Here is an 18,277-nt window from a genome sequence, read left to right as displayed (position 1 = left end):
AGTTTGGCACATTTAGTAACTGTTTTCGAGGTGTGTCCTTTTATTTTTGAGCTTGCCACAGGAAGCTCTAGTAGGTGTTACGTGCATTTTAAGCTAGCTCTCCACTGGCACACCAATAGGAAAACACCGCTCCATTGTGCTTTCACCAGATTGATAACTGCAGACTAGCGACACACACCGTTCCTACCATGGACTCGCAGGTATGATTATACTTCACCGCGTATTCTTTGCTTCTGAATAGAAACCATAACCAACAAAAAATAAACCTCATATGTGTGCAAAGGTATCACATTAGCTGGCGTTAATTACGCTGTCATTGCTACTGGTAATAGCTAGTTTATCTCAACAACCCAACGGTACCCACCTTCCTGGTCAAGCTAGCCGACTGAGAGTGAATCGGTTGTTTTCTGTCAGCTGCCACAGGAACTTCCTGGTCCTGAATCCACAAAACATTGCTAAAAACAGACCAGACTCTTCACTTGTTTGCTTTGTTTATCTCGCCGCAATTGCTTGACCGGTGTGTATAAAGGAATAGGACAACGTTTAACGCTATAAAAGTTACTCCCGCTTTTGGTTGTAAACTGTGTTAGCTAACTATACAAACTTATGTTTGGCCGGCTGGCTAGCTTCCTTGCTAGGACATGAACAGGGCATTGTTCGCTGTCAGAGAGTTTATAACACTGAGACGCAGTGTGAGTTATTCTGCTGCTTGTTGTCAGGTGATGACCAACCCTGGGGAAATATCCAGTCTCTACAGAGAACTCAGTCTCTTCCCTTCTTTGAGCAGAGCAGATCTGGGACCTGTCGTCACCTCTCAGTATGGGGGCAAATACAGCAACGTCTACACAGGTAGGTTTAGTCTCTGCCATAGATGCCAAGATTTTCACATTTGCAGGTGTTTATTGATATTGATAGTAGTCTATTTACTCTCTCCTGTAGAATGGAGCCAGCGTGATCTGGAGAGGAATGAGCATGTCAAATTTTGCAGACAGTACATTGTGTTCCACGATGACAAGTCGGTCGTCTACTCTGGAGCCTCAGGAAACTGCACTGAAATCAAGGGAGAGTATGTAAACATTTTGTAATTTCACCTGGAGTGGTTTCGAAGACGCCCGCACGGATCTAACCCAGAGCAAACAATGTCTAATGAAAATGTTTCTCCTGTCAGGTTGCTAAGTAAGGATTCCCCCACGGGTGAAATGAAGGCCGTTGTCAGAGAGTGCACAATCAAAGGAGAGGACAAACAGTTTCTGGAGGTGTGTGGCTGTCTGTCTGGCTCACACTCAGCATTGAGTCCAAGCACTGTCCTCTGTATGGTGCTCATCTGTGTCTCTGCTCTGCTACGTTTTCCACTTGTAACTCATACAATGTTTAATTTTGAACCTGGTATCTTTGTCTTCTCTCATCTCCTGACCTCTCTGTGACCCTTCAGATCTGGAGTAAAAACATCAAGATGAAGAGCATCAATCTAACAGCCTTAAAGAAGCATGGCAAAGTCTATGAAGACGGTGAGTCATCCATTTATGCGCTCAAAATCTTTTTGTTTGTTTGTTTACCAGTTTCTTTTAACATTTGCCTTTACATGTGCCAGTCCTGGTGTTAATCCCAATGTGCTATGTATCCACAGATCAGTTTGGCTGCTTGGTTTGGTCCCACTCCGAGACCCATCTCTTGTATGTGGCAGAAAGGAAGAGACCTAAGGCAGAATCCTTCTTCCAGGTCTGTCAGCAAAACTTAATTTGATGGATTATCAGTATTCAATCAGAAAACAGCTGCAAGCATGTTGATTCTCCTCGATGTCACTGAAGGTTTTTCAAAGTAGTTGGTACAAGTTGGTATCTATTCTAGGGTTCCCTGTAAGGAAGAGTTTGAACATCTTTAAGCTCCAAGTTCAAGCCTGGATATTGCATTACTTCAATGGAGGACTAATGGCTTCAGCTGATGCACAGTCACCAAACCAGATCAAATGAATGACAGCATTTTTTTCTATGCCACTGAAAGGAATGTTATCACTTTATCATAGAGGTGTTGCAAACCAGGTTATTTAGAAATGGTTTCAATTTTATTTTGCCACAGCTGTTTTCCATTGCTCTTCCAAAGACAAAATCCTTGATAGCACTGATTGGGTGTGGCCATAACAATAGAAAAGCAGGTTTTTGCTTTTTATATAATTTAGTGTTCATTTTGGTACATAGGAGAGGATTAGTTTGATATAAAAGGTCAGACTAGTATGTAATAATTTGTTATTCTATTTCTCATTTTCTGGTTGTAGACCGAGTCACCAGAGCTGTCTTCTATTGGAGACGAGGAGGAGACCATGAGAGTGGAGAAAAAGGAAGCTGTGAAAGTAAATGCTATTAATAGTTTTGAAACCCAAAAGATTTTCAATGCCCAAAGGTTTACAGTCCACTTTTAAGCTATAGTGTTTTTGCTTTTTCAATCCTGCAGGGGGAGCAGTTTGTCTTCCATGAGGACTGGGGAGAGGCACTAGTCAGTAAGAGCTGTCCAGTGCTTTGTGTTCTGGACATTGAGGGTGACAATGTGTCTGTGCTGGAGGGTGTGCCTGAAGATATCTCACCTGGACAGGTTGGTACATCAACATTTGCAATGACACATGTTTTAATGCACTTCTAGTGCACTCACCCCTTTTCACTCTTCACTGTCTGTTACTCTGTCTCTGCAGGCATTTTGGGCTCCAGGTGACACAGGAGTGGTGTTTGTAGGCTGGTGGCATGAGCCTTTCAGACTTGGCCTCAAGTACTGCCCCAACAGGAGGTGATTACTGTTCACGTTAATTAAAGATCACAATGACAGCTTTCAGAAAATTCCTTGGTAAGGCTCACATGTTCATACTGCAAGTTATTCACATTTTGTTCTCTCTGTCAGGTCATCTTTGTTTTATGTGGATCTAATAGGTGGGAAATGTGGTAAGTGTGTATTTTTTATTATTTAGATATCTGATACATTATTCATGAAAATTAGCCTGGTAAATTACAATATGGTGCTTAAATGTCTATTCTACACACACACAAGTCGTGTGCATTGTAATCTCCTGTGACCTATGATGTTATTACATGATCACATCCTTATTTTATTTCTGTGTTCAGCCTTGTAGACAATATAGCTAAATGTGCATGAACTGAGGCACCACAACAAAATCCATGCCCCTTGATGTTTCTGGATTGAATATTTTACATCAGAGAAATGGTCTTGTATAAATAGACGTAGCTTGACACTGTTACAGATGTTCATGTGTATTGTATTTGTTTGTTGTGTCCCTCAGAGCAGCTGTCATCAGGAACCAGTGCAGTGTGCTCCCCTAGGCTGAGCCCAGACCAGTGTCGGATTGTTTACCTGGAGTGTTCTGTCTATGGACCACACATGCAGTGCAGCAGGCTCTGTATGGTAAGACAGGATGGAGCCTTTTTTCCACTTAAGACACATGTAGTTTCCCTTCTGTACAAAGTGCTTTGTACTCACTTAAACAAATAAGCAAGACCGGATGTTTTTTCACCTGATGCTCCATCTTGTGGTTTTCTGTTCCGTAGACATACATCTGTTGAAGCAAAAATACATTAATGAGTTAATAAATGCATTTTTTTTTCTCACAAGCTTTCCTCCATGTTTGCAAATGTTATTTTTAGTACGACTGGTATACTAAGAAGACCTCAGTGGTGGTGGATGTAGTGAACCGACCTGGAAAGGGTAACGAATACTTTGTTTAGTTTAGTTTTGTTTTTTACAGAAATGGTCATTCCCTTTATCTTTTCTTTGTTTCGTTTTACAATAAATGAAACGTTATGTCTGTTCGTGTTGCTGCTTCACAGATGGCTTCGCCGGTATCTACAGTTCTCAGTTGTCCCCCCAGTGCTGGTCAGCTGATAGTCAGCGTGTTATTGTTGCTTGTCCTCAGCGCAGCCGCAAGGTACAGTTGACTTCTTGGAAGTAGCTCGTTATTATGACAAAAAAATGACAAAGTCAAAGCTGACTTTGCACCAAGTATTTAGACTGACAGTACTGTAATTATTTTGATATTAAAAAAGTTTTCTCTCTTGTAGGATCTTTTGATGGTGGATATAAACACTGGGAGTATCACATCTCTGACTTCAAGTGAGTCTCTAGACACATGTATCTTTTTTGGCATCATGCTCAGGTTCTTGTTTACTGATGTTTGATGTTCACAGTGTCCAAGAATTAATTTATTCATCATATCAGCATGCTGGGACTGCTTGAATGAATCTAATGATGCTCTACATGTGTTTGTCTGTAGAGTCTGATGTTGGAAATTGGTGTCTGCTGAATGTAGAGAGAGATCTGATGGTGGTTAGCTGCTCCTCTCCAAACTGCCCACCAAGTCTGGTATGATCAGCGTTTTCATAGTATATATATCAAGTAAACTGTTGCATAAATCAAACCTTTATGCTTTTAACAAAACAGTTTTAGTTCTCAGAAAAAAAACCTAGCTACTGTATAATCTATTTGCAATGTCACTTCTATGCCCAGAGGGTAGGTTTCCTTCCAGCCAGGGAATCTCAGGAAGAAGTGGTCTGGGTAACTCTGGAGGACTCTCAGAAGTTGCCAGATATTGATTGGCAGATCTTGAGTTTTACCCCTCCACCAGAGCAAGACAACAGTCAATACCGTAAGAATAAAAATCCTTCATTTTAGTGTGAGCTAGATGTACATCGTACAGCGTGAGGGTACAGAAGATGCCAGAAACATCTCTAAATATATCAAAGACTAGTACAATGCCACCATTGAACTACAGCCTAACAACAATCAGAGGATTGAATCCACATATTTTGGACAGAGTCAGCAAAAAGTGAAAATTATGAGATAAGATTGGTTACAATGTTATCAAATTGAATTACATTTGTTTGGACAGGTAACTTAAAAAAAGGTAGCTGGCTTTTTAAAGAATAAACATAGGCTGAATTTAGTAACTGGGTCTATCTGATCTGTCAACCAACATTTTTTTGGAAAGTGTACAAAATAATCATACATGCAACATGAGGTAGTATAAGTGATTATAATAAGATGGCAGACAATTATGTTAACAGAACAAGGAGTAAAGGAGTTTACATGAAAAAGCTCCTGAGATGCTGGTTTAGTTTAGGAGTTTATGGAGGGGGTTGAAAATATTTAGCTGTTAGGACACCTGAAGAAAAGCATATGAAATCTCTGTGGGTCTAAACAATTTTTCTGTGTTTTAGCTGGCCTTGATTTTGAAGCTTTGCTGATCAAACCAAAGGAGGTGAAGGATGGAGTGAAGCTGCCTCTTATTGCCATTCCTCATGGTTAGTTACTGTCATAATGGGATATATATATATATACATACATACATACATACATACATACATACATACATATATATATATACGTATGTATATGTATATATATATATACATATATATACATATATATACATATATACATATATATGTGTGTGTATATATGTATATATGTATATATATATATATATATATATATATATATATATATATATATATATATATATATATATATATATAGATATATATATATATATATATATATATATATATATATATATATATATATATATACATATATATATATATATATATGTATATATATACATACATACATACATACATACATACATACATACATACATATATATATACATATATATACATATACATACGTATATATATATATACGTATATGTATATGTGTGTATATATATATATATATGTATATATGTATCTATGTATGTATATGTATATGATGTTCTAATATTCAGAAGTAGGACATGTGTATAATTAATCCATGCTGAGTTTATTTTTAGAATTGAATCTGTATCGGGATTTGTTCCTGTTTAATCAAGAGCAACTGCTACAGCAATGTTTGGCATTGTCAACAGTTGCTATGACGATGGTGCTCTTGGTGGCAAAATGTTAGAAGGAGACACATGATGCTCACTGTCAAGTTCATACTTTCATTCTGGCTTACTACTAAAATAGGTTTACATGCTCTAATGTTCAGTCATATACTGTCCAGTGCATCACAAGCTCTATTCCCTCTGTGTATAAAACACTCTGTTTAAGCTCTTGTCTCTTTAAGGCCCCCTTCCTGGTCTTTGAATTGTGTTAGCAAGCTAACTGCTTTGTGCTGATCAAAGATACACTCTCTTAAGCAAATGAATCCTGCAGGTTGACCTTTTGTTTTTCACATGTAGCTATATTGTTATTTTCAAGGCATGTCTATAAAGTAAATTTGCACACTGCTGCAACACACACACACACAAGCGAGGTGCCCAGAGCAAAACAGGCTTCATATAACACCAAAGCTCATGCTAGCCCTGTCATACAAATACAGAAAGCAGCTTGAAAAAAAACAGTGACCACCATCAAACCGACTGTTAGCTTCTCTTGACTGTCCCCCAGTTTTACAACAATAGTCTAACATCGTCCCAGACTGGGCGTTGCCACATTAACCGAACAACATGCTAACACACCTAACTCAACAGGCTGAGCTACAAATTAAAAAGCAAAACAACATATAATGTGGCAAATCATACAGTTTACAAGCTTGAAGTTGGGTCTCAATCAGCCCTTCATCGATCCATTCTTAAGCTTGTCCAATTATGAAAATTGAAAATTCACACATCCTTGAAGTTCCTCAGGAAAGTCACTTGAGGAGTCTCGGAGTGAATTACACACACACACAATTCAATAGTTTTCCATTAATTTCTGTCACATTTCCATCAGAAACAAAGTAAATCCACTGGGTCTTAACATCCTTACATTGGAGGACTTTTGGGTTGATATTTGCAGACAACAACAGAGCAGTGCCCATGTTTAGCTCTTAGCTTTGGACTGGATCTCGGAAGAAAAAACTTTAGCATGTACAAGAGGTTTCCAGTTGTTATGGGGATGTGGCAATCAAACATAAAGTTAATCCAATCAGCTCTAATGTCCTCTGGGGCTGGGGACCGATGTAGTGATTTGTGATGGTCTGTACAGCCAGTAACAGAGCAACTGTGCTTAACTCCTACCTTTAACATAATGATAGAAGTGGGGTGCTAATGGAAAAAAAATATCTTATTTCAACTTTTTGTTGGTTGGTAGGCACTCATAATATGCCCCTCTAATCATATTCTCAAAGTCAAAATGGTCTTCAAGTGTCACGTATTGATTCTTCTGAGCACATGAAGACAAAGCTTTTAACAAAAACTCTTATCTGTATTTTACATACTTGTTTCTTTAACTTAGGGGGTCCTCACTCAGTGATTGTAGCTGAGTGGCTTCTGTCCTCGTCTGTGCTGTGCAGGATGGGCTTCGCCGTATTACTGGGTGAGTTTATGTTTAGGCTGCTCAGAGCTCGATTATCTATTGATAGGATATGTACTCGATATTTAGAGGGGGATGAGCATGGTTCACATGCTGTTTCCTGCAGATACAAGGTAGATGGAGACAGGTCAAATACTCTGCTTGGCTTTCACACGAGAAAAGTATTTATTATGCTATAGGCCTCACAGAACAGGCCCAAGTGTGGATTGAGTTGCTGTTTTGGTCTTGTGTGTTTTACTATGTTGTTGTATGTACTTATTTTGCATACTAATCATCGCATTTCCCCATGGGATAATACAGCCATAAGTCTAATTATTTTAGCCACTTCAAGATGCTTTATTGTGATTTTTCTATCTTGTGAACATCTAAACAGCTCTCATGTGCTTAAGAACTGTTGAAACTTCGTCATGGTTTGGTTTTGTAAAAATGGGGAAGTGGTAGCAACTCAGTATACCTTGAATCTGTTGAACCATGCTTACGGTTGAGATAAGGTTGTAAGCCACAAAAAACAAACTACTTCATATCCATGTTTTCAGTTAACCCAGGGTTTGAACCAGCAACTTGTTATCAAGCTCAATTTAGAGTGCTGTTGGCTTTAGATATATTGTGTTTACTCTATAAGAATACATCATAATATCTAGCACTGATACATTTGTTATTTATTTGTTTTTTGTTTGTTGTTTTAATTTGTTGTTTCTTAGTGAACTATCGTGGCTCACTTGGGTACGGCCAGGACAGCGTCCTCTCATTACCTGGCAATATTGGCACCCAGGACGTCAAGGATGTTCAAGTAAGAATGCAACAAATGCTGCTGTGAAACCATGACTGTCAAGTGTTTTAAGTCATGAAATGTATAATCTATAATGGTATCTTTTTCTCCCACTGGTAAAAATAACTTCCCATGTTGCTTTATATGTGTAAACTGTTGATTCAATTGGTTTCTTTATCTAGCTGAGGTTACCATAATTTCTGTTTAAGTCATCCTCAAAACGAAGAGAGTTTTATTGACTCTTCCCTTTTCTCTTCACTCTGCGACTTGTGATTAGCTAATGCGCCTTTCTTTCATCACCACCACAAACCTCGCAATCCCTCCGTGTTTTTCCTCCCACCAGTTTGCTGTTGAAAGTGTCCTTAAAAGTGGCCAGTTCGACACGAAGAAGGTGGCTGTTTCCGGGGGCTCCCACGGTGGTTTCCTGGCCTGTCATCTGATTGGCCAGTACCCAGGGTTCTACAAGGCCTGCGTGGCTCGCAATCCTGTCATCAATTTGGCCTCTATGATTTGCAGCACTGACATCCCAGACTGGTACATCTTGGCATGCACATTCCCACACTCATGCCCACATTTGTTTACTCATTTCCTGACTGTGTCAGTTGCGCACAACCACTCAACATTTGTTGTTTTATCATTTATACCCTTGCTCTCAAATCTGACAGCTGTACGCAAGCAAGTGGGATAAAGGGCATGTGTCCACTTCACTGTCGAGGAAGGAAGTGTTCAATAATGCACATTGAGTGATTTTATTTATCCTCTCCTTCTGTTGATGTTCTAACTATGACTTTTGCAGGTGCATGGTTGAGGCTGGGTTCGACTACAGCACAGACTGTCTACCCGATCCTGCTGTTTGGGAACAGATGCTGAACAAGTCCCCCATTAAACATGTCACACAGGTATGTGTATTGCTGTGTATGTCTTTTGACTGTGTGCATATCACTTCACAACATGTTGGTGTAGTTACACAATGCAGTAACCTAAGATGATCTCTCATGTAGGTACAGACACCAGTATTACTTACCTTAGGGGAAGATGACAAGCGTGTACCTAACAAGCAAGGACTGGAATATTACAAAGCTCTGAAAGTGAAGCAGGTCCCAGTTCGGTAAGCAGCTTGTCTGACTAATATGTTTTATCAGTTATGTCAGATTTGCACTGCACAACAAAACTTTTATTCTTCATTCACTCATGCTCTGATGTTTGTTTGTTTAGGTTGCTGTGGTACCCAGGAAACAATCACTCTCTCTCTAAGGTGGATGCTGAGTCTGATGGCTTTATGAACATCGCTCTTTGGATGATACAACACTTGTGTCAGTGATTGTACATTTCATATAACTACCTGGTAGTGTGCTGTTCTCCTGCCAAGAAAAGATAGGAAGACACTACTGTTTGTACAAGACATTCTGTTCCTGTTTCCAGGACAGTGTGAGGTCCAATCCAAAGCCAAAGCATTGAAAGTGCTCTCTGACCAGAACACACTTTGTATTTCTTTACATTATTTGTAAACTGCCTGTGGCTACGGTGATTGCCACATTTTTTTTAACAGGTGGTTGGGGAGATGATTGTTTTAACACAGCACTGGAAAAAGGCAGGTTTGATTAATCAAGCACATTTTATTCATACAGTTTTAATATTTCATTTTTGACTCTTTACATTCACACAGAAAATTAAGGGCTTTTCAGTGTGTTAACTTCACATTTTCACAGAAATAAGGATCACAATCTGTCTTTTCTCTGCTTATTGGAACTGTTTGGTTTAAAAAAAAAAAAAAAAAGAATGCTGTTTTGATTTCATGATACTGTGCACTTAATAAAGCGATTGTAAAAATACTGCCTGTGTGGAATGAATCTTTGGATGCATGTGCATTTGTTTAGGACTTTTGAAGCAGGTGGTGAATCACTTCCTTGTACATTTTCTTTAGAACTTGCAGCGAATTAGGAAGTCATCCAACTTCCAGGAATTGAAGAACTCTTTCATTTCACTGTCCTTGAAGTTTCTCTCTACCTTCAGAGAAGGAACGCCTTTAAGTAATTATGACTTTTTATATATTCCAAAGTGGTTGTAATAAAGGACAATCATTACTGTTAAATCTTTACTTCAAGTGTTATCTTCATCCAATGTTCATGATCCACATGCATTTGACTAACAGTAGATCACATGATTTGCATATGACCACATGTTTTCACTTCTGCTTAAATGGGGCTGGTTTAATGCCTCTGCACAGACCTTGGAACACCGCAGATAATGTTTCCTCTCCCGACCTGGATTACACATTTCACCTTGAGCCCATTGTGGATTTTAAGATGCATGCTATATCTACTATGGTAAGTAAAATAACATTTGATTCTGCCATCAAAATGCATTACTTTTCACAGTGAGAAAATGATGTGCCTGCTGTATTGTTGCATTATAAGCACAGCAATGACTGATTTCAGTGATGTCTTTCACCGTTCCCACCTGTCTTAACAGCAGATGTACACATTTCGGGGATATAGCTGAAAATGTACTGAATAATATTTGATCTAATGCAAATATGAAGCAACATTATGTGACGTTTTCACCTTATAACATTTTTTGTAATAGGGTGAATGGTGTCTGCCTCAGCCATTCCAACCCTATCATTTGTTTCTGCACTATGTAATTTCAGGGAGAGGGTAGGATCTTGGCATTACATGCTTACTTGAAGATACAGTTTTCACAAGAAGACATAACATTTTCATGATATAATAGTAATAATCATAATAATAAGTTTTGTATTACAAAGAACATAAAGTCTGACAAATGTTACAGACCTGGGATTTGCACTCTGCAAATCTGTTGGGAGCACTGAATTCCCCTAAAAATCACAATTTCGATACAATGTTACTTTAAATTGTCTACACCTAACCCATCAACAAACAACTGAAATCAAGTTTCTCTTTTCAGGCTATGTTGAACACTATCGTCATCCTTTGCCAGCTTCTTCAATTAACTAGGACCATAAACACCAGCTTCTTCCCATGTGACACAGATATGAATACTACCTATGTAGACTGCTCTGACAGACCACTCAAACGTGTCCCCATCATCAAGTCTGAAAGTGTCTTGTCGCTCAGTTTAAGTTGGACGAAGATACAGCAGGTGGGGTCGGATGACTTATCAGGGCTCAAGAACCTTCGCACTCTGGAAATCGTTGGAAATTGTCTGCCAGGTCGCCTGAGAGATTACAGTGACCGCTCGTGCAAGATGGAGATCCATGATGATGCCTTCAGAAGCCTATGGAACCTTACATTTGCTAATCTGTCAGGAAACAGCCTCACCCGTATACCTTGGCTGCCTGAAAGCCTGAAAATTCTCGATCTGCAGGAGAACTGCATCTCCCACATTATCCAACCTTTAAAAACACCGAATCTGGAAGCGCTCTATCTCTCCAAGAACTGCTTTTATGCAAACCCTTGTGGCCAGCCCTTTAACATCAGCGAGGAGGTTTTCAAAGGGCTCCCTAAACTCAAAAACCTTACTTTGGGGTATAATAACTTGACAGCTATCCCTATAGGGCTTCCACGCTCACTAGAGCTACTGGATTTAAGGGAGAATACAATCACAGAGGTTTTAGAAGGAGCATTTGCCAACCTGACTTTCCTCCATCATTTAATTTTGGAGTGGAATTGCCAGCGTTGCGATCATGCTGCCAGGCCCTGCTTTCCGTGCCCAGATAACCGCCCATTAAAACTACACTCCAAGTCATTCTATGCTGAGAACAGCTCAGTCACCTTACTAAGCTTGAGAGGAAACTCTCTTAGAACATTTCCAGAGGGGCTTTTCCGACCTTTGAAGAATTTAAAGGGCTTGGACCTCTCTGACAACCTCCTGGCATATGATATACGGAATGGCACCTTTTTTGCAGATCTGAGGGGCCTCACTTGGATTAGCCTCATCTATAACTATGAACCGCTGAAAACATTTGCAGAACTGGTCCTCTCTCCACATATTGGCAACATATCTGGTCTAAAAACTCTTCTTCTGAGTGGCAACTTTTTCCACATCGTTTCAAACGAGAGCCTGGACGTTCTGTCCAAACTTAAAAATCTCAAGAAATTAGAACTGAGAATGAACTTCATCAATACTTGCAGCTTGAAAGCTCTGACACAATTACCGTCTCTTATCGATATTGACCTCTCCCAAAACATCCTTAGTTTCCTTCCGGGCTGCTGGAGTCCGTCATCTGAGATTGCAGCACAGGAAAGCTGTCAGAGGCAGAACTTGTATACACATGATTTTACTGCGCCACCCTTAATGCTAATAGATCGAAAAATCACACCTAGAAGTGAAGTCCTGGAATCCAACCGGTTAAACGGGCCGGAATTGTTGGAGGACGCCGGGTCAAAATCTCCATCACAATGGCGCAGTTATTGCCGAAATAACCTGACATTTGACCTGTCTCAAAATGACATCATGTCTCTTCACAAAGAGGTGTTTGTAGGCATGGAAAATGCTGTTTGTTTAGACCTTTCCTTCAATTACATGAGTCAGGCATTGAGGGGCGGGGTATTCGATACCATGAAAGATCTGGTTTTTCTTAATTTGTCCTACAATAGGCTGGATTTTTATTATAATGAGTCTTTTAGTGAGCTTAATGCCACTCTTAAAGTGTTGGACCTCAGCAACAATGAGTTTCACTTCAAGATGAGAGGCATGGGCCATCGTTTAGTCTTCATTCAAGGTCTGGCTAACTTGGAAGTTCTAAGTTTGGCAAACAACGGCATTGGGATGCGAATAGATGAACAGCTGGTGAGCAGCTCTCTGAAGTACCTCTACTTCAATGGAAACAACCTGAACATTATGTGGGGGTATGACAACAACAGGTACACTCATTTCTTCCAAAACCTGACAAGCCTCATGTACCTGGACATCTCCACCAATGAACTGAACTCAATCTCACCAGAGGTGCTGTGTAACCTCCCAAGAAGCATTGAGACCCTCATCATCAGCAACAATAAGCTAAACTACTTTCCATGGCAAAACATCTCAGCACTCAGAAATTTACGTCACCTGGACCTCAGTCAGAACAGGCTCTCCTATTTGCCTCCTGAGGTCACAGAGTTTGGAGAATTTCTATCTCTCTTGGACCTCAGTCACAATTACTTTAGCTTTATTCCTCAGAAATTCTTCAATCAGGCAGGATCCTTGCGATATTTGTATCTCAGCCACAATCAGATCAAAGAGTTGAACCAACAGTTTCTCCCTGCCCCCTTTAAAAAAGGTAGCGCCCTACAGAAACTCACCCTGCATGCCAACCCCTTCAAATGTGACTGTGTTACATCTTGGTTTGCGGACTTTTTGCGCAGCACTCCTGTAAAGATTCCTCATCTCACCACACTTGTTCACTGTCAATTCCCGGAGTCCCAACAAGGCGAGAGTATTCTGTCTATGGACCAGCGTTCATGCCAGGACATATATGGTGGCTTAGCCTTCCTTGTCTGCTCTTTCTTGGCTGTGGCGTTCACTGTCCTGCCCCTACTGAAGCACCTCTACGGCTGGGACCTGTGGTATTGCCTGCAGGTACTTTGGGCAGAACATAAAGGCTATACCCAGCTGGCTGGGAATGATTCGAATAATCACTATGACGCTTTTGTGGTGTTTGATACCAGCAACAATGCTGTGAGGGATTGGGTCTACAATGAGTTGATGGTCAACCTGGAGAACTCAGATCACAGGAGGTTTTGTCTCTGTTTGGAGGAGAGGGACTGGATTCCTGGGCTTTCATGTATTGAAAATCTACATAATGCCGTGTACAGCAGTGTGAAGACAGTGTTTGTGCTGTCCAGTGCTGCTGCTGGTAGTGAGACAGTGAACGGTGTGATCCGCCAGGCTTTCTTCATGGTTCAGCAGCGGCTTCTGGATGAGAAGGTGAGTGAAATTAACTTATTTTCATGGGTGTGAATCTTTCCCCCTGCTGAGTTGTTGCCATGGTTTCCCAGCACCAAATTAACTCTGATTACATCCAAAGGTGGATGCAGCTGTGCTGGTTCTGCTCGATGAGATGTTTCCCAAACTAAAGTACCTTCAGCTGAGGAGAAGGTTGTGCAGGAAGTCCGTGTTGTCCTGGCCGAGGAACCCAAGGGCTCAACCCCTTTTCTGGAACCGAGTGAGAATGGCGCTGTCATCAGATAACCTCAAATTTTACGACAACAACATGAGTGAAAGTTTTATGTAACCATCTTTTAATGGATGATTGAGAACACTTAGGTGATGGAGAATTTTCATCTTCCTATTACAGTCATGTTGACAATTTTACCCTATCTTGTGTCACAATGACAGCTACATGGGTGATGTTCTTAATATGTAAGAATCGTTTGAAAAACATAAAAAAAAGTAACAACCTTTACATGTAAATATTTACTTTCCAAGATTCTGTTCTGTTGTTTTATCCGACTGTTCAATAATAAATGTCATTATTTCAACTTTGCATCTCATATTTATGAATTTTTATATCATAATGTTGACTTTCTGTCCAAAATGTTGTCATTATAATGTTGACTTTCTGTCCAAAATGTTGTCATTCCATTTCCTGTCATTATTTTGACTTTGCATATCATATTTAGCACTTTTGAAATCATTATGGTGCATGTTTCCATGTAAAACTTTTTCTTTCCAAGATGGGTTTTGTTGTTTTATCTGGCGTAAATCGTAGTTGATTCTTTAAAGGTTCTCTCATGCAGTTTCTTTTGTGTTTCATGCGTGTTTTTCGCTATTGTTGGCAGAAAATTATTTGAGGCGCTGTATTGGTTGTACACTGAGATGTCTATATCTGACTGTACAAATAAACTGGACCTGATGTCACTCAACTGGCTTGATTTCATATTTATTACAAGACAATAGGTTAGCGTGCATCCATGTAGAACACCCCCCACCCTCTCAAATTTCACTTCTCTTTGGTTTGATGTTAGGAGGAAATGAAACTAATTATTAGGTTACATATGACGTAAAAAAAAAACTTCACCTGCTGCACTCACTCAAAGTAACACGAGTCACCTGTTATGTCTTGAAGTTTCCTCTTTGACAGTTTCACAAGTGTAAGAGGTAGGCTTAACTCGGGGCAGGTCTGGTGCCAGCAGACAGCAAGAAAGCTTTGCTGAAGTCCTCCTGCAGGCTGCTGACCATTCGAGTAGTACAAAGATAAATGGGTCATGGAGATATGTTAAAAATAATAAAGGAATCATGCAACAACCAGACCTGCTGCGTGGGCGATACAGCTTGCTGCTCTGTACACCTATTTTAAACTGTGGGCTGAAATCGCTGCTTGTGAATTCCATCCGAGAAACAGCACCTCTTTTCCGAGAATGAAACCTCCAACACAAAAATAGTAATTCTTATTTGTTTTCAGGGTGAGTGGTATTGAGTGAATGAGAACTGAACACCTGCAGTTCTTTCATAAAACTCTCAGAGAGCTGCAGTGAGCCCCGCCCAGGTCCACAGTTTTTAGCAGTTGTGAGAGAAGTTGCGGCTTTATTCAACCATGTGATGTTATTGTAGATGAGTTTTATTGTCTCTACATCTGACTTGATAAACTCTATGATACTAGCCTCTATCAAAGAAAAATATGGTGATTCATAATTATGACATGAAAAATCTAAAATCATGAGAAAGAAAAAAGTTTATGATATAATAAAAAGTCAAAAGGTTGACAACAGCGTTGTCAGCGTTCATGAGATAATAAGTCACAATTATGAGTCTAAATAATGCGATAGAAAGTCTGAATTAATTTGATAAATGATGAAATAATATATTATGATTCTTTTGTTCCCATAATTATTATTACTTTTTTCTTTACTTTTACTTTTTAAGGCCCTATTTGTAAGAAAAGTAGAATTTTGAGTCTCATTCCTAACTCGTCTAATACTGATGCATTGGGACGGCAGCTGACCTTTTGTACAATCCCAAATGTCAATATGTGACGAGCTGGGAATGAGACTCAAAAATCTACGTCTTTATTCTTTTATCCATTTTACAGATAGGACCTTTAAATCTTATAATTATAACTTTTATTTAATCATTTCAATTAAAAAGACAAAAAATATTAAATAAAAAGTCAAAAGTAATTTGATTAGATAAATGTTGAATTTTTATCTCAAATTATGATTCATTTAATCTCATTATTAGTACTTTATATGTCACAGTTTTTACTTTGATCTCATACTTGTGACCTTGTATCTCTTTATTTTGATGTTGTGTCTCATATTTATAAACTTATTTATATCTAATAAGTATGACTCTTTATCTAATAACTTTTTATCTTGTTATTTCGACTTTACAGCTCAAGTTTATGACTTTTTATATAATAATATTGACTTTGTGCTGATTAATTTTGACTTTTTATCTCATTATTTGGACTTTTATCTCATATGTATGACTTATTCTAGCATAATGTTAACTTATTGTTTAAAAGATTTGCCTTTTTATGTCAATGTTTCGACTTTGCATCTCATGTTTAGGACTGTTATGTCATATCTATGGCTTTGTCTATCATAATTTTGATTTTCAATCACATATTCATGAATTCTGATATCCTAATTTTGACTTTTTTTTATCACATATTTATGACTTTTTATATCATGATATTGACTTTCTGCTTAACATTTTGATTTGTTTATGTCATTATTTCGACTTTGTGTCTCATGTTTTAACTTTTATCTTATATTCATGACTAACCAACGGAATTTTTTTTTTTTGCAGAGCCTGGTTTTCATCTTATCTTCTGTCTTTCACTGGCAGAGATGGGTTTCCATACCCGGCTGACGCTCATGTAGGTGTATGAACAAAATCAAGCCCTCCAATCCTCAGGCTGCTCCTGCTGCCCCATCATGCCGCGTGGGTCGCGCACGCGCCAGCTCGGCAGTGCGCGCCCACGAGGACCCGATGGCAGGACAGGTCATCATGAGAGAGCTGAGCCGATGAGATCATGGAGTCTGAGCCGAAGTCGGACAGGGGTCCGTCGGGGCTTCGCGGTGATGGAGAGGTGCCTGTCCGGTAAGCCCCGCGGCAACCAGTCGTTGCGTGCACACACCTGGAATGTCGTGGCGTCATGTCGGCAACATTTAGGAAACAAACGAAACTCCGTGCGCTCTCAGTTTTGTGTGGCAGATTAATTATTATATAAGGTACTAGCTCGAACTCATGTAGCCGTGTGCATATGAGCAAGAAACTAATCCTTCATGCCGTGGTCGTAGTAGAGTTATCCGGGGCTGTGTGCTCACATGCACAAAGAGCGTTTTACTCGTGTAATGTGGGGCGGTGTGGGGTCACGGTTTGGGCGTCAGGTTGGCGGCATGTGGAGCTGAGAGAGAGAGAGGAAGAGGCTCCCATGGATAAGTGTTATCATGCAAATGGCCCCGCTGTCGCTTGTTTGGGGAGGTGACTCGAGTTTTTCCCTTCGCGGCAACAGCTGGCTGCCAACTCAGAAGTAAGTGCAGAGGCCGGTACATGTTGTGAGCTGTCTCCTACTGCGTACACGCGCTCCACATTTTAATTTTCTTCTTTCTGTCTTTCTTTTCTAGTTTTATCGATCCGTTTTGTTCTAAAAAAAAAAAAAGGAGGTGTACAGATGGGCGCGTGCCCACTGGAACTGACCGGACGCGCTGACTCGTGAAACCTCTATCTTAATGCAAATGACATCTGATATCTGTAGCCAGAGATTTAATAGTAGCGAGCTGACCTGTGTGCAGCTCCTTAATTTGTTTTGGTTTTTTCCCCACACACAGCTGTCATTGCTGTTTTAACTTTTCTAGCCATCATCTGGGATGTAACTGCACAATCAGTGCTCCAGAGTTATTAATCACAGGTCTGGTGGCTCCATTGCTATCACATAAAGCTAAATTCATTGTCTCCAACAATGATGGATAAGGGGATTGACAGCTATGGTATGACTGACAAGCAGTCTTAACCAATCTCTTGGTTAGTTGCATCCCGTGCACCGGCTCCCAGCATCCAATCCTCTTGGATTAGAGGTGGGATTATGATTTGGATTTGCCTCTGCTTTGCAGACAGTCCCCAATGTCTGGTCCATCCCGGACTTGGTTGCACTTACTTCGATTTCCTGTGGACCATCTTTATGTATATCAGCTTTTTGCCTCCAAAGACAATAAGTGAACAATGAAAGACATGTAGTATGATGCTGAATTTATACCAAAAA

At 39.8% G+C, this 18,277-nt stretch overlaps 3 protein-coding genes across 9 annotated transcripts in view; all 3 read left to right on the top strand.

Moving 5' to 3' along the window:
- Nucleotides 1-92: 92 nt before the first annotated feature.
- On the top strand, nucleotides 93-9,935 carry LOC115584596 (acylamino-acid-releasing enzyme-like). Of its 3 annotated transcripts, none has more exons than XM_030422130.1 (23): nucleotides 93-200; nucleotides 720-849; nucleotides 940-1,066; nucleotides 1,169-1,256; nucleotides 1,433-1,508; nucleotides 1,628-1,719; nucleotides 2,273-2,347; nucleotides 2,449-2,586; nucleotides 2,684-2,775; nucleotides 2,887-2,927; nucleotides 3,284-3,405; nucleotides 3,645-3,705; nucleotides 3,828-3,925; nucleotides 4,059-4,110; nucleotides 4,271-4,359; nucleotides 4,504-4,642; nucleotides 5,214-5,297; nucleotides 7,257-7,337; nucleotides 8,036-8,124; nucleotides 8,447-8,637; nucleotides 8,900-9,002; nucleotides 9,105-9,211; nucleotides 9,319-9,935. In XM_030422130.1, the coding sequence occupies exons 1-23, from the start codon at nucleotides 189-191 to the stop codon at nucleotides 9,422-9,424; spliced, it is 2,193 nt and encodes a 730-aa protein (XP_030277990.1). In that variant the 5' UTR covers nucleotides 93-188; the 3' UTR covers nucleotides 9,425-9,935. The 3 variants fall into 3 exon arrangements, with proteins under 3 accessions (XP_030277990.1, XP_030277991.1, XP_030277989.1); XM_030422131.1 differs by lacking the exon at nucleotides 93-200 and adding an exon at nucleotides 393-517; XM_030422129.1 differs by lacking the exon at nucleotides 93-200 and having other exon boundaries at nucleotides 550-849.
- Nucleotides 9,936-10,347: 412 nt separating this feature from the next.
- Nucleotides 10,348-14,933, top strand: tlr9 (toll-like receptor 9). Its single transcript, XM_030421964.1, has 3 exons — nucleotides 10,348-10,430; nucleotides 11,032-13,995; nucleotides 14,096-14,933. The coding sequence occupies exons 1-3, from the start codon at nucleotides 10,410-10,412 to the stop codon at nucleotides 14,300-14,302; spliced, it is 3,192 nt and encodes a 1,063-aa protein (XP_030277824.1). The 5' UTR covers nucleotides 10,348-10,409; the 3' UTR covers nucleotides 14,303-14,933.
- Nucleotides 14,934-16,918: 1,985 nt separating this feature from the next.
- The window catches only part of LOC115585424 (ERC protein 2-like), a 163,593-nt gene continuing 162,234 nt past the window's right edge, over nucleotides 16,919-18,277 (top strand). For 2 of the 5 annotated variants that reach the window (XM_030423771.1, XM_030423775.1), the window contains exon 1: nucleotides 16,919-17,115. The gene's annotated coding sequence lies outside the window, so the exon portion shown is untranslated. Of the gene's footprint in view, nucleotides 17,116-17,234; nucleotides 17,549-18,277 lie in introns of those variants that run through there. The other 3 variants (XM_030423769.1, XM_030423772.1, XM_030423770.1) reach the window with 3 other exon arrangements.

The sequence above is a fragment of the Sparus aurata genome, chromosome 7 (genome assembly GCF_900880675.1).
Source record: "Sparus aurata chromosome 7, fSpaAur1.1, whole genome shotgun sequence".
NCBI lineage: Eukaryota > Metazoa > Chordata > Actinopteri > Spariformes > Sparidae > Sparus > Sparus aurata.
This window is presented reverse-complemented; position numbering and strand designations above follow the sequence as displayed.